At 39.1% G+C, this 14,706-nt stretch overlaps 1 protein-coding gene across 2 annotated transcripts in view; it reads right to left on the bottom strand.

The window, feature by feature from the left end:
* Positions 1-8,027, bottom strand: part of mcama (melanoma cell adhesion molecule a) — a 79,880-nt gene extending 71,853 nt beyond the window's left edge. For both annotated transcript variants that reach the window (XM_047379608.1, XM_047379609.1), the window contains exon 1: positions 7,315-8,027. In XM_047379608.1, the coding sequence (XP_047235564.1) occupies positions 7,315-7,378 (64 nt within the window). In that variant the 5' untranslated portion in view covers positions 7,379-8,027. The remainder of the gene's footprint in view (positions 1-7,314) is intronic.
* Between the last annotated feature and the right edge of the window lie 6,679 nt (positions 8,028-14,706).

Raw genomic sequence — 14,706 nt, 5'->3', positions numbered from 1 at the left:
TAATGGTTGTAGATTCATATTTTAACTCAAACTCAGCAACCTTATAAATGGACAGGAACTGAAAGCACAAAAGAATAAAATAGTGACTTTGCTGTACTCTATTGAGCATTCCTGTTATTTGCTAAAAGTCTTGCTCTCTCATGCTCTCTCACCAAATAAACCACAGATGTCTCAACAAGTCCTAGATAATACGGTTTCCTTTTAAATAGCTTCTTACATGTCGGTGCTTACTCTGTCTTCCGTTGAAACATTTCACAGATACTGAAAACATCTATCTTTGAGTCTTCCTTAATAACAGCTTCTACACTGAAAAGTGTTGCTATCAGCACGACCTGGTAGTGCTTACATATATTGTGTTCACAGGGCAGAAAAAGATCAGACATTTGTGTTTTTGGTTGGTGGATCACCATTCAGGGATGAATTTAGGGTTGAACACTTTAATATAAGAGCAAGATCACATATTAACTGCAAATTGGCCCTTCTTTGTAGGTGGTTAATATTTTTTTTCATTGAAAAACTGAATTTAAGCATTTGTCTTTGATACAACAATAAACCTCCAAGACAGAATAAAAACTGATTGACAACCTGTACATTAAAATGTTTTTGCAATGATCCTTAGGTTTTTGAGTTTTGGGTTTCTTCATTTTTCTGTTTTCTCCATTTCCTTGTATGTTTTGCCATATTTAGTATTCTTTATTATTAGATATGTCACCTTCCCAGTTCATTCCTTTTTGCTTAGATTTCTAGTTTATTCTTGTGTTCTAGAGTGATTTATCTATTACCTCTGTTAGATCTGTTAGATATTTTTCTTGGGCTCCTCTATGCCCATTAGTCTCCTCCCCTCCTCAGTTCCTCTGCCTTCCTCTGTCTCAGCTGTTCCACATCTTCACTTTAATGCTCACACCTGTTTGCCATGTCTTTCTCTACACTTCCCTCAGTATTTAAGCTTACGGGTTCCCCTTGTTTCCTGCTGGATCCTCCCGTTCCACTTCTCATTAATGTGCCTGAGACTCTGCCCGTGTTTCTTGTCCTGTTTTCCTGGTGTCAGGGTTAGGGTTAGTCTTTCTTTCATAAGTTCAGTCTTTTTAATCTTCTTCTTATAAAAGGAACTAAAGACGAATTCAGGCTAAACACTTCAAAACCAAATAAAAACTTTTATCCCACTGAAATATTGTCCTAAAACGAAATTCATCCTGAGTCATGTCCACAGTTTGTACCTAATTATAAGCATTTCACCCGTTTCTTCTTTCATTTCACGATCTGTAAACAAATCATTTCACACCTATAATGACCAGCAGCCAACAGAAAAATATATGTAGGAATGTATTTTATTGTCTGACTTGTGATTAGTGTAAGTGGGCTTTATGGTAACAGCATAAAGAACTGCCCGTCTGTGTACTGATTGCAAAAGCTACTTTACCCACAAAGAAAGCAACTTTATCAATCCCATCCTGCCTCTAAATGCAGTAATGGATGAAGCCATGTTTTGTTAAAAATATTTCATTACGGCATGGATAAAAAAAAAGCCTATCCTCCCTGCGTCTGCTTTCCTGTCTGCGCATGTCAACATAAAAGCTTTGCCATCACAGAGATTTACTGCATGGCTCACTCACCCATTATTACAGGAGAACATGACTATCATGCTGATGAACACTGGACTCTGGAATCAATAGCAGTGTGTGTGCGTGTTTGTGTCTGTAAGCATGATGCAGCTACCAAGCTAAATGTTTGGGTTTCTCCTCAGGATGAGTTCATTTCCATACAGGAGAAACGCTTTTAGCCTCGAACTGTGTTTGACTAAGTGCCCTTCAGGGTTCATTAGGGAGTAGGTCAGTTCAGACAGTGCCTGATTTAAGTTATTTGGAGGACCAGGCTCTCTGTGAGTGGCCCCCAACCTAATCCAGAAACAGACAGCTTACTCCCTCTCCAGAGGAGGTAGAGGGCAGATGAGGATTTAATAGAGGTAACCCAATTAAGACAAGGCTGATGGAGTAAAAACATGGGTTTAGGAGAAAAAGAGGGATCAGGACAAGACAGAGAGTGTTGTTCCTTTGGGAGATGCCACAAAGAGAAAGAGGGTTTCCACTAGATTGGGAAAAGTTTAAATAGGAGGTTTAATACTTTATCATTTAAATATAAAATGCTTTTCTTGTATTAAAACATTCTTGGACTTAAATAATCTTCTTAGGAAGGTATTTGGGTTTTATTTAATTCGCTTTTACTTTACACTGTCAACGGAGAACAAATAAGACCCCGTTGTAAGAACTGATTAATTGTGCAGCCCTGTGAAGCATTTTTAACAGAAATATCCGCTGTCTGTGTTGGCATAGTGATGGCATGGGCCTCCCGTTTACAGAGGCTACTAGTCCTTAATGCAGGGGTCCAATTTCCAACCTTGGGACAATTGGTGCATCTCTTCCCTCCTTGTCTCTCTGAACATTTCCTTTAAGAGCAATGTCTATAAAAGCCTGTAATGTCACAAAAAAATAAATAAAAATACACTGCTCAAAAAAATAAAGGGAACACTTGAATAACATATCCTAGATCTGAATGAAATATTCTCATTGAATATTTTGTTAATAATGTCCTGCATTATGAGGAACCCAGGGCCAACCGCACCAGAATATGGTCTCACAAGGCGTCTGAGGATCTCATCTCGGTACCTAATGGCAGTCAGGCTACCTCTGGCGAGCACATAGAGGGCCATGCAGCCCTCCAAAGAAATGCCACTCCACATCATTACTGACCCACTACCAAACTGGTCCTGCTGAAGGATGTTGATGGCAGCAGATCGCTCTCCACGGTGTCACATGTGCTCAGTGTGAACCTGCTTTCATCTGTGAAGAGCACAGGGCGCCAGTGGCGAATTTGCCAATCCTGGTGTTCTCTGGCAAATGCCAAGCGTCCTGCACAGTGTTGGGCTGTGAGCACAACCCCCATTTGTGGACGTTGGGCCCTCATACCATCCTCATGGAGTCGGCTTCTAACCATTTGTGCAGACACATGCACATTTGTGGCCTGCTGGAGGTCATTTTGGAGGGCTCTGGCAGTGCTCCTCCTGTTCCTCCTTGCACAAAGGCGGAAGTAGCGGTCCTGCTGCTGGGTTGTTGCCCTCCTACAGCCTCCTCCACATCTCCTGGTGTACTGGCCTGTCTCCTGGTATTGCCTCCAGGCTGACAGACACAGCAAACCTTCTTGCCACAGCTCGCATTGATGTGCCATCCTGGATGAGCTGCACTACCTGAGCCACTTGTGTGGGTTGTAGAGTCCGTCTCATGCTACCACGAGTGTGAAAGCATCACCAACATTCAAAAGTGACCAAAACATCAGCCAGAAAGCATAGGTACTGAGAAGTGGTCTGTGGTCCCCACCTGCAGAACCACTCCTTTATTGAGTGTCTTGCTAATCTCCTAAGATTTCCCCCTGTTGTCTATTTCATTTGAACAACAACATGAGAAATTGATTGTCAATCAGTGTTGCTTCCTAAGTGGACAGTTTGATTTCACAGAAGTTTGATTTACTTGGAGTTATATTGTGTTGTTTAAGTGTTCCCTTTATTTTTTTCAGCATATATATTTTTGTTTTCATGTTAAAGGAAAGTATTTACTTTCTGCTGTCACCGCATTCATGTTTAGAAGGAGAGACTGCTGCAAAGTTAATGACTTGATGACCATGACTTAATGCAACAGGCTAGGGTTCCTCAAATAGAAAACGTTCATTAATTTGCATTAGAAACTGAATTGGCCTCCACTATATTATAACTAGTATCAAATGGGAATGTTTTTTTAAATTGAATTTAAATCTGTGTTCTGCACATATGTTTGATCTGTTTGGTCTTGTAAAATGCCTAGAAATAACATATTTATATTTTATTGGCAGAACATCACAGAATAAAATTATTTAACAACAAATTATTGAACACTATAAGCAAAGAAGGGCGTTTCCATTTCAGTATGCCCAACAATAATCAGCACAAATGCAACACCTAAACAAAATTCAGATTACATGCAATTATATTTAAGTTAAACATGGAAAAATAACAATTAAAAACTCTTGAGTTTGTATCTTTACCAAATATAACCCAAATGACTGGAAGATGTGAAGCTGCTGGAGACTTTGTCCATCATCAGAAATATGCAGAAACCTTCGGCATAAGAGATGGAGAAAAGTTAAAGAAAGATCTGGTGCTGATGCAAAGAACACTGAGGTAGAGTAACCCCCTCGTTTTTAAAGCATTTGGGTTAAATTCAAATTTGCAAAGCCTATCTAACAGTTCTCTGACTTGACAAGAGAAAGTGAACCAAAAAGTTAAAATCAGTGATTAATTGACATCTTCAGGAAAACTATAGAAAAACATAAACCCTTCCTTAAAATACCTGCTAAATATTTTTTATGATAAACAAATTAGAGGCTGAATATTTTTTAGAGTCGGCAGCAAAATGTAAGAGGTGAGATTACAAGCATGTATTTTTACTAAAGTTTGAGTTCAGAAATGAGTCACTGTAGACTCCCCTCTCCCAAAAAAACCTTTCTGAAACCAAATTCAGCTGTCATCTTGGATTATTTAGATTCACAATGGACAAAAACAACAAGCAAATAGACCTCAAAGTAATTCTGAAAATGAATAATGCTCCAGGTGATTGGTGAAGAATAGCATCACATGAAGGGGAACCCAGCTTTACAAGACTCAGTCAATTACGTAAGGAGAAGCATTGCCCCATGAGATTTTTCTCCTTATATAGAATCACAACTTGCAACATCATGCCTATCCCTGTACCCAGTATAAGGTTCTTTTCCAACTCCGTCTGCAAGATTCCCAGACATTCCAGCAGAAATGATCCCTACACGGAGCTCTGGGTTGACTCAGATAGAAAAGACAACTAAACGATTTACATGTGGCTGAAAAATGAAAAGAGAAAAAATCTCCACATTTGGATGTCTTTTGATTTTGATTAGGGATGCACGATATATCGGCATTAACATCGATATTGGCCGATGTTAGTAGTTTTTTTTTTGTTTTTTTTTTACATATCAGTCCGATAAAAGTAGGCCGATATTAACAACTGATGTTTATTTCCATATTGCTGCTGTTTGTGTTTCTGGAGGGTGAGAGGGGAGGGTTGGGCATGTGGTATTTGTTTGAACATGTGACAGTGATGTAGTGCAGGATTGTGGGACGTTTAACTAAAGCAAAGAAGCGATGTCAGTGGTGCAGTCATTTTGCACGGACTTGTCCAATAACCCAACCCTAAGACACAAAAAAATCTTTATTACTTTCATAAAAACTTAAAAAAATTCCACTTTTAACTCGAATTAGCATAACAGTTCAGTTGTGCATCAGTTACTAACCTATTATTTTGTGACATGACAACAGCTTTTAAACTAATTTTGCAGTTGAAGTGGTTACTGGACAAATGACTTCTCTGTTTGAAACATTGCAAACTGAATACATTGCATACCTTAAATGCCCCTTTGGCATTTTGTAGCTTTGTAGTTTATAACAGACACTTACATCTATTTGTACTAACCAGGGAGGCTTTCATTCCTAATGTGACAACCAACAAAATAATGTTCCATATTTTACTCATGATCTAATGATCTTTGTGACTCCACTGCCAGATATATGCCAGCAGAAGGTCACTCAGAGTTAATGTGGTTTTATCAAGGGCCATAATCTGTCAGTTTTATCAGAGCCAAATATGAGGAGACAGAGTGTAATACAAAGATAATAATACACAATATATAATAACATACAATATTGGATCTTGAACCCTGGGATGTTTGGGGACCCCCAACTTTCTTAGCTGAAATTCCAATTTAGAAGAAATTCTTGGTGTAAATCCAACAGGGAACTCTGAAAGTCCAACTTCCAAGTACAAGGAAAACACCCTATTAATGTACCACTGGTTTAATTAGAAGTGCTAACAAACAGTTTTGTGTCTGAAACTTTCACCAGGTTTCACATGCATGGCAGCCATATTTGATACTGAAGTTGGCGCTGTTTGGACAACCCTGACTTTCTTAGCTCGAATTCCAACCAGTCTGTGTTGTTGCATTTCTGACTGGGAACTCTGAAAATCTGACATCTGACTAGAAACAGGAGGTTTCCATTTGCCTGATCACTGAGCATTTTAATAAGGATTCCCCTGGTTTTGAACTTGAACCTTGAACAGTTTGATTTCATTCGCAGATCCAAGTTTTGACTTCAGACGTAACTGAAACAAAGCAAATGTTGCTGCCAGCACTCGTTCCCACTCCCACTGCCATTCCTCGGGAATGATCTCCACTGTACATTCTGACGTAACAAAGGTCAGTCAGCCTAAACAACTCAGACAAACCCAAACAATTACATTTACATCACAGGTAATTAATTCTCAATGACCTGCAAATAGTTGTTAACGTTGATTCCAACATTCCTAATTTTAGCCCAGACAAAGCAACACAATTGCATGCATGATACTGAGCTGTGCAGAATGTGTGTCTCTATATGATTTTAAATATTTATGGGTTAGGACTGCAGCTTGGTTCAGTAAAAACATATTTCAGTTGCAGTCTTAAATAAAAGAGTCTGAGCAAAAATATAGAATTTCCTTGATTTTGCAGAAAAGATCTACTCTGACTGGTTCCCAAGACGCAGTGAAGAAGAAGAGGCATGCACAAGCACACACATTATCAATATACTGAGTGTAAAACATGCCTGGTTAAAAACCCCAAACTGTGCATGATACCTCAGCTCATTGTGAGACCTGGACTCGGATTTTAGCCCTGCGGTCTCCATCATGAACCGTCGTCCTTTAGATGTCCAAGCAGGCGCAGTAAGGCTTTAAGAACTTCTCCAGACTCCAGTGCACAAGGTCACAAGCCTTTAAAAACCGCCATCACATGCCAGAGTGTGTTTAAACTCGCTTTTATCGGCTCAGGCCAGGTCTCGGACGGTTAATGAGCAACATCAATTACGCAGTGATTAATTACACCTTTAAGGTTTTTTGTTTTTTTAAAGCGGTCTTTAGATGGAAAAAAAAAACTTCAAATTAAAAGTTAAGCAAGAACAAGCTGCACCGGCTGTATATACCTGCTTATCTGTTGGTTATTATAAATGAAAAGTTCAAAAGAGACATCATTTAGCACATGCGTGGAAAAAAACACGTAGGTATTGAACGGTTTCGATGGGTTTGCACATTAACACTAAAAAATACATGTCAGAGCATCCCAAAAAAAAAAAAGCTAAAGGTCCATGAAAACTCGCCGTCTGTTCTCCGGTTTAAACTTTTAATAAAAATATTAAAAGAGGAGTTTAAACGAGGTTTAACTCACCGCTCCGGTTCAGCAGGCAGATACGAAGTAACAGCAGCAGAAACGCTCCTCGTAGGAAAGCCATGTCTTCTCTTCTCTTCTCTCTCCTATCCAGTCCAACACAAACTGAACACAAGTGGAATCGGTGTGGAAGAGAAGTTCGCCAGCAGCCCGGAGGAGACAAGAGGAGGAGGAGGGAGGAAGGAAGGAAAAGGGGAGGGGACGCTCCTAGTCTGCCGGGGTCCTCCTCCTATTTGTGCAGCAAAAATCAGCTCATCTGTGTTTCTTCTGCTCCAAGTTCATACAGCGGACGTTTCTTCTTGGAAGAAAGTCCTCAAGGTTGTAATTAAATATGGCTGCCTTATCAGGCCAACACCTTTGAGGTCCTGCTGGCTGCATTCAGCTCAACTCAGACAACTTATTTCTTCCCGTATCGGATAAAGACGATCCATTTAGACTGGGTCCGATTTTAATTCTGCAGATGCAGAATGTTTTATTTATAACAAAAACGTTCTGCCTCATAAGGTGTATCTTTAAACTAAGGGAGTTGGTTGAGCGCCCCATAACAACTACAAACCTGCCATTGTCATAAAGTGGTTTGCGGTCGGACCAAAGTGCAGACAAGAGCTGGGCAGCAACGTGTTGTAAAAGGTCTTCAGATGCAAAAACTTACAAGAATGGTTCTGCAGGAACATGGAAAAACTCAGCACAAATACATGGTAGAGAACGGAGTATGACAAACACAAGGAACCAGCCACGAACAGAGACACCAAACCAACTAATATACTGGGGCAAGACAAAGGCAGGTAATCAAGGGAACTGAGAACAGGTGCGACAAGGAGGCAGAGGAGCAGAAGGAACAGGTGAAACAAATAAACAATAAAGAGAAACCAAGACCTAAGCAGAACAATAGACTAAGATAAAATAACCAAAACATAAGAAACAGAGGAACTGGAAGGAACAGAAGAATAACAAGAACTTAAGGCCTAAGCAAAAGGAAACCCTGACTACAAGTAAACAAACAAACACTGATAGAAACAAACTGAGAATGAAGCAGAGGACTAGAATAAAAGTCAACAATAACTCAAGCAGACCTAACAGGAATCAGAACTGGAACACTAGAAACTAAACATAAAGAACTAAGCTAGACAGAACAGAATAAGAACACAGAAAGGGAATAAAGACGAGGAGGAACAGAAAACAGACTAGAAAAACAAGAAGTGTGCACGGTGAAAAAGAATACCAAACCATAAATAAACACAGAGATATTAAAAGAGGAGCTAACGAATCCAGGAGAACAAAGGACCCTAATACAGAGACTAATCAATAATAGAACCATACAAAGTTATAAGGAAACAACCATAAGGAAACTTAATGAGGGAGGAGAACAACAAAACACCAGGAGGCAGTAGAGGGAGCAAAACAAACTAAAAAACTTAATAGAAACATCTAGACGAAATAAACCATCACAAGAAACCATAAAACAAAGTCCAAAATGTCACTCCGTGACAGCCATCTTCTCTAAAGCTCACCATTACACAACTTTTCATTTTTAAATTATATTAAAATAAACAAAGAGTAAAAGCAAGACAATAATTTGTGCTTTTTGTTTCTGAGTGACTGAACTCTGGGAGAGGACTTCACAGATTCAGCAGGAGCACCAGGGCCTTCATCCTGGACTTGGACTGGATCTTTACCCTCATTGGAGTTTTGTTGTCTGGTTCACATGTGTTTCATAGATCTGCTGGAGACTTAGGACCATGTATCTTGAGGTTGTTTCTTGTAAGGGGTACCTTGGTTGCTTCACAGGTTATCCGTTTGTTTCCTAAAGCAAGAGTTGTGTCTGCGTTCTCGGCACTAAGTTCAAATTGTCCCCAGCGTGATTTGAACTTTGCTTTCCTAATTGCCCCTGGTCCTGTTTTTTTTAGTTCATTGATAGAATCACAACGTGTAGTCGTCAAGCAGAGGGTGTCCGGTTTCCTTCTCATCTTTGCTTTTCGCAGATGACGCAAATACAAGCAGCTGAAATCAACATCCTGGTTAGGGTGCAGCTTGGAGTAAAGCTGCTGCACCACCGCATAGATAAAGTCAGCTGAGATTATTTTGGTCTGATCAAGGTGCCTTCTGGGCACCTCTCAGTGGAGGATTTCTGAGCACAGCGCCTTCTGTAGAACCAAGAAGTTGTTGGATGATGTCCAGGGATTTCTGGGTTTCTTTCCTGGACCTGAACGCAACCTGATTGTTTCCTTTTCCCTGCTACCACTTGGTCTTTTCATGTTTGGATGTTTTCAAGGCTGCAGTTTCTCTCGCTGAGAATGACTGTGAAATCAGCCAGGGAAATAATTGTCATGCATAGCTTGATATCTCGCTGCTGACTACCCAATCAGCAGTATCAACCGAGCTGGACTAAGCATGTGCTCATTCACAAAGCGTTTGGTACTTGTATAGAGATCTGACAGATCTAATACTATGGCCATGATCTAGTGTGAAAACAAGTTTCTTATATTTGTTTGTTGGGCTGCTTTGTGTCGTAAAGGTTAGCACTGTTGCCTTGCAGCAAAAACGTCCCACATCCTGGCCTGAAGTCCTTCTGCATGGAGTTTGCATGTTCTCCCCTTGAATGCAGGGGAATGGTCCTCTCCAGGTACCCACAGTCCAAAACCATGACTGTTAAGGTTTACTGGTTAATCTACATTTTACTGGTTAATCTACATTTTACTGGTTAATCTACATTTTACTTGAATTACTCGGAATGACTGTTTCCGTGCACGGTTGTTGGTCCTGTGTGGATGGATGGATGGATGGACAACAGTCATTGCACAGTTTAACATGCTTTTAGAATCAAAACAGGTAAAACCAAATCAGAAATTGACCCAATTGTTTTATTATTAGATATTAGTGTAGACATATTTCATATGGTGAGGTGGACAAGCTGGCTAGGTTTGTTTATATATGTAGTATGTACTTACGTACTTATGTATGTATGTATGTAGGTATGTATGTATGTATGTATGTATGTATGTATGTATCTATGTATCTATGTATGTATGTATGTAGTACATATTATTTCCTTTGTGCTAAAAAAAATGGAAATAAATAAAACCATTTGTGGTTTCAAAGTCCAGAAGTGACTGTGTTGCCTTTCTGGGGTTGTAACTTTGAGATATTAGCTTTCAAAAACCCAAATATCTTTCAGTTCTAAGCCTTAACCCTAAGCTAAGTGGTGGCTCTGGAAGTGACCACATGCAGAGTGCACAGTGCCATGAGCTCTAACGTCAGTCAAATAGTGCAAGTACCAAGGCTGATCTATCATGGACTGTAAAGAAGAGCTAATGACAAGCTGTGACATACCACCCTCTTGTTGTTTCCACAACAGTAAAACTCACAGCTGATTGTGATTGTATAGAGATTAGAACATGCTAGTATCTGTTTGTCTGAGACTTTCTGCTTGGACTTCAGATAATTAAAGAAACCTTTACTGTGTGTCCTTTGAGGAACTGATGCAGCAGTTGCTAATATTAAACAAGAGATTACAGATTTGACTTTGTATAAAATAGAATGGGGGACCTGCACTGTTTTTTGGACTAGTAGTTTATAAAATAGACGGTTTCTGAACTACTCTGAGCAGCAGCTGTGCAAAAAAAACTATGCCACATTCAAAGTCACTTAAATCTTCTTTCTTCCACATCCTGAGGCTCTGTTTAAACTTCAGTAAGTCGTCTTCACCATGTCTACCTAAACTTATCGCCTAAATGGATTGAGTTGCTGCCATGTGTTTGGTTGATTTGCCATTTGTGTTAACAAGCATTTTCACTGAGAGCATTTAAGTTTACTAGAAAGAAACTGTCTCTTCAGTCTTTTCAGACATTTTGAAAGCTGCTCTCTGTATTTAACACTAATTTGCCCAATATAAACATTTTCTGTTTTTGTGAGTATATGTCTTATATGTCTTATACTGTGACTTCCCAGAAGTACTTGGTCATCCTGATTTTGAGAAGCTTCCTTGACCATTTTATTCAAGTCTATCTACTAAATAGCTTCACTTAGACTGAAATATTTTGTTACAGAAACATTTTTCTTTATATATCTAATATTACCTAATATTACTTAAGCATGTAGTTATAAATTAGCCAACATTGCTCTGATAACAGAGGGACCCATAGCAGCCACCTAAATATTAGTGTTTCTCATACATCCAGCTTGCCTACACGTTTCTCTAATAAACATCTAACAAATATTTACCTCATTTGAAAGAGCATAAATAACAGCATCATCAAAACTTTTAACATAGAACTAAATGGGATTAGATGAGCCACCATGGCACAAGAAATACAGCATTAAAACAGAGGATCGGTCTAAACATAGATACAATGGAACCAGTGAACGTGTAACATGAGCAGGTTTCTGGTGCTTTTATCAGTGACTGAAAAGGGTCACCTTGGATAACAGCTGCAGGAAAAAAAGGCTCCTTGGAGTTTGTCACCCGGCTGGCCGGTCTTCATCACATGTGGACACTAGTCTAAAGTAAATATGCAGATGGGAATGTTTGGTAAGGAAACAATAACTGCTGGTCATAGGGTTACAGAAGATGGTGGCCACACAAACCTCAGGAAAGTTGTTGGATGAAACCAATCAAAATCTTTAGCGAAAAAAAAACTGTAAATATGCAAATGAATCTCCCTGTAGTCTGAAATTAGGCTTAGACAGAGCCCTCTTCTGATAAATATGTGTAAAAGTCCATCAGATAAATTAATCTTTTATCGCAACAGCATAATGTCACACTGAAACATTTAGAAACAGTCAAATTTATTCAGTTGGGAAACACACCATGTTATGACTGGTCCTGACACCACGATCAATACTGGTCTCGAGTGCCACAACATCAGAAAAGAGTATAAGAGCAAAAGTAGAACAAGCACTTTGGATGATCTGTGTGCAAAGAAGAATAATCCCTCTCTATATTCCCCCACCAGTGAGGTGTTATATGAGAAGACTAAACGCTGTCCTGCCGGGAGTTACAGGGTTAACAGCAGGCGCCCCAATAAGAGAAGTACACAACATTCATGTGAAAAAATATATTTTTTAATGTGAGATTCTTTATGTACTCAACAAATCTGCCTTAATTAAAGGTTAACTTTTTCTTCCTGTTTTAAATTGTGAGATTTTGCTATTTCCCCGTCGAAAAAGATGACTGTTATGTTCATTGGTCTCTTTATTGGAGATGGATGGATGGATGGATGGACGCCTCTTTACATATAATTTATGACCTTTCCATAATTTTCTTTTCAACATAAATTGGTACTTTACTCTTGAAGGAGTAAAATTGTTTTGATTCTGTATTGTTTTAAATTAAGCTTTAGAATCACTGTTTCTTTCTGTTGAAAACCATAGACTATGTTCAAGCTATTTAATACCTTTCATTAACCCAAAACCCTCCAGATTTAGCAAGATTGATGACCACAACTCAATACACAAGCCTCCCAGACCAACCCCCATCTCTTGATCATTTATGAGGGTAACAAATATATGAATCATTACCCAATCAGCTTTCAACTCCAAAATAATCCCAAAGAAAGCCTGGGGCCAAAAAGAGGACAGCAGCTGCACATGTGTAAAAGTGTGTCTAGCACTGCATATGAGGGAATATTTGGTTTGGAAATAAGCCAGCTTCTCTGCAGGAAATCTTCCTGCACTTCTATCTACCTCTTACTCATGAGATGGTTTTTAACAGGCTACCCCTAAAGGAGCTTTTTCAACCCCTCTGCCCACACATTTTCTCCTCTTTTTGTTGAAATCACAAGCTCTCTCTCCACCAGCTCTGTTCCCTTCAGCACAAACCCTGCCCTAGTTAACCACATTACTGAAGCTTACCTTCTCTCAACTGAAAACATTGTTATTGAAATGTAAAAATGTATCTTTGCAAATGTAATTCTTTACAAATATGCATCATTTATTATGTTGGAAAATAACCTCATTGTGATTTTGTTTTGTTTTCCAACAGAAAGATTTCTTTTTTGCGAGTGCCTGCAGGAATGTGCAAAAGTAACCCTTGAAACCTTTTACATTTTGTCACCTTACAAACACAAAACATAAAAAGTGAATGAATTATTGGGAATTCATTTAAGAGACAAACAATTTGTGTTTAATTGTAAAACGGAAGGGATGTAATGGGTGCTTTTAGGTTTTTACAAGTAAGAATGGCTGTAATAACAGTAAATATTGTGATACACATATCCCTATTTTCCTTTTTCCTCTCTTACTCATTTGTGCCTCCTTCACTCTACATCATTCTGGGTAATGTCATTTGTGTCCAGTGTGAGCATCCGCTGCCGTGAGACTCTGTCCAACTGGCTAAATATTACATTAGCATGAAAAATTAAAGTTCATAATACTTGGAATATGTTAGCCAACAATTATTGCGCTCCAAACAGTCCCTGGGAATATGAATATTGCAGACAATGATGATTACATATTTGCGATATATTGTGCAGCCCTAGTCGCTTGTTGATCCCGGTCATAGAAGACAAACTGTACAACTATAAAATTTTTCAGAAATCTATAATCAGTCTAGCCAGACAGAGGCTTCAAGGAACAAGAGGTTAAAGAAAACAGAGGTAACAGCTGGTCAGGAACAGGAAGTGCAAAGCAATCACCTGTTAACGTCCGGCCTTTTATCACCCCCAAAGAGATTAGTCTCCACACATGTTCTGCCACACAGAATATCCTTTATATGAACATATTCAATCCATCACTTGAAGCAGAAGGTCTGCAGAGTTGTGACAGCAAATTTTCTGGCCCATCATTCAAGCAGTGCCTTTCCTTTTTGCTTTGGTGGCCTCTGAATCACAATCGGTGTTGTTTCAGGTCTGTTTCCTTGGGAATGGTGCAGACAGCCATATGCTCCAACTGCAACAGCTGGTACGACCAGCTACTTCTGCTCACCTGCCACGCAAGAAGAACTCCTCCAGGAGAGCGTAACAAACTGAAGGTTCTCAGCCCTCCCTCTGAGCCGGCGCCCCAACAAAACAGGTGCTTCCATAACTCAACTTTGACTCACTGTTCTGTCAGAAAATTGTTTGTGAACAGACTCAGGTCCATTTCATCTGCGTCACCCTTTTTGTTTTTTTGTTTTTTACCAAAAACAATCCTGTTCTATACATTTAATGACTATTTTTCAGTTTTGATTCTATTTCTAAATGCTTTTCAAGATCTAAATCTTTTGTCAATAAAACTATTGCAATTATAGCATAGTATTTCATTTTGTTTTATAAAGACAATTTGACAGCTGTAGTAAAATATAAGACACCACAATGGATTCCCGGTTTAAGGCCAGTTAGGGTTTCCAAAATTATTTCTATTATTTGCTAAATGAGAGTGAACGTTTTATTATTATATTAGTTTACGACCTTCTTT

Source organism: Girardinichthys multiradiatus, chromosome 11 (assembly GCF_021462225.1).
Source record: "Girardinichthys multiradiatus isolate DD_20200921_A chromosome 11, DD_fGirMul_XY1, whole genome shotgun sequence".
Classification (NCBI taxonomy): domain Eukaryota; kingdom Metazoa; phylum Chordata; class Actinopteri; order Cyprinodontiformes; family Goodeidae; genus Girardinichthys; species Girardinichthys multiradiatus.
This window is presented reverse-complemented; position numbering and strand designations above follow the sequence as displayed.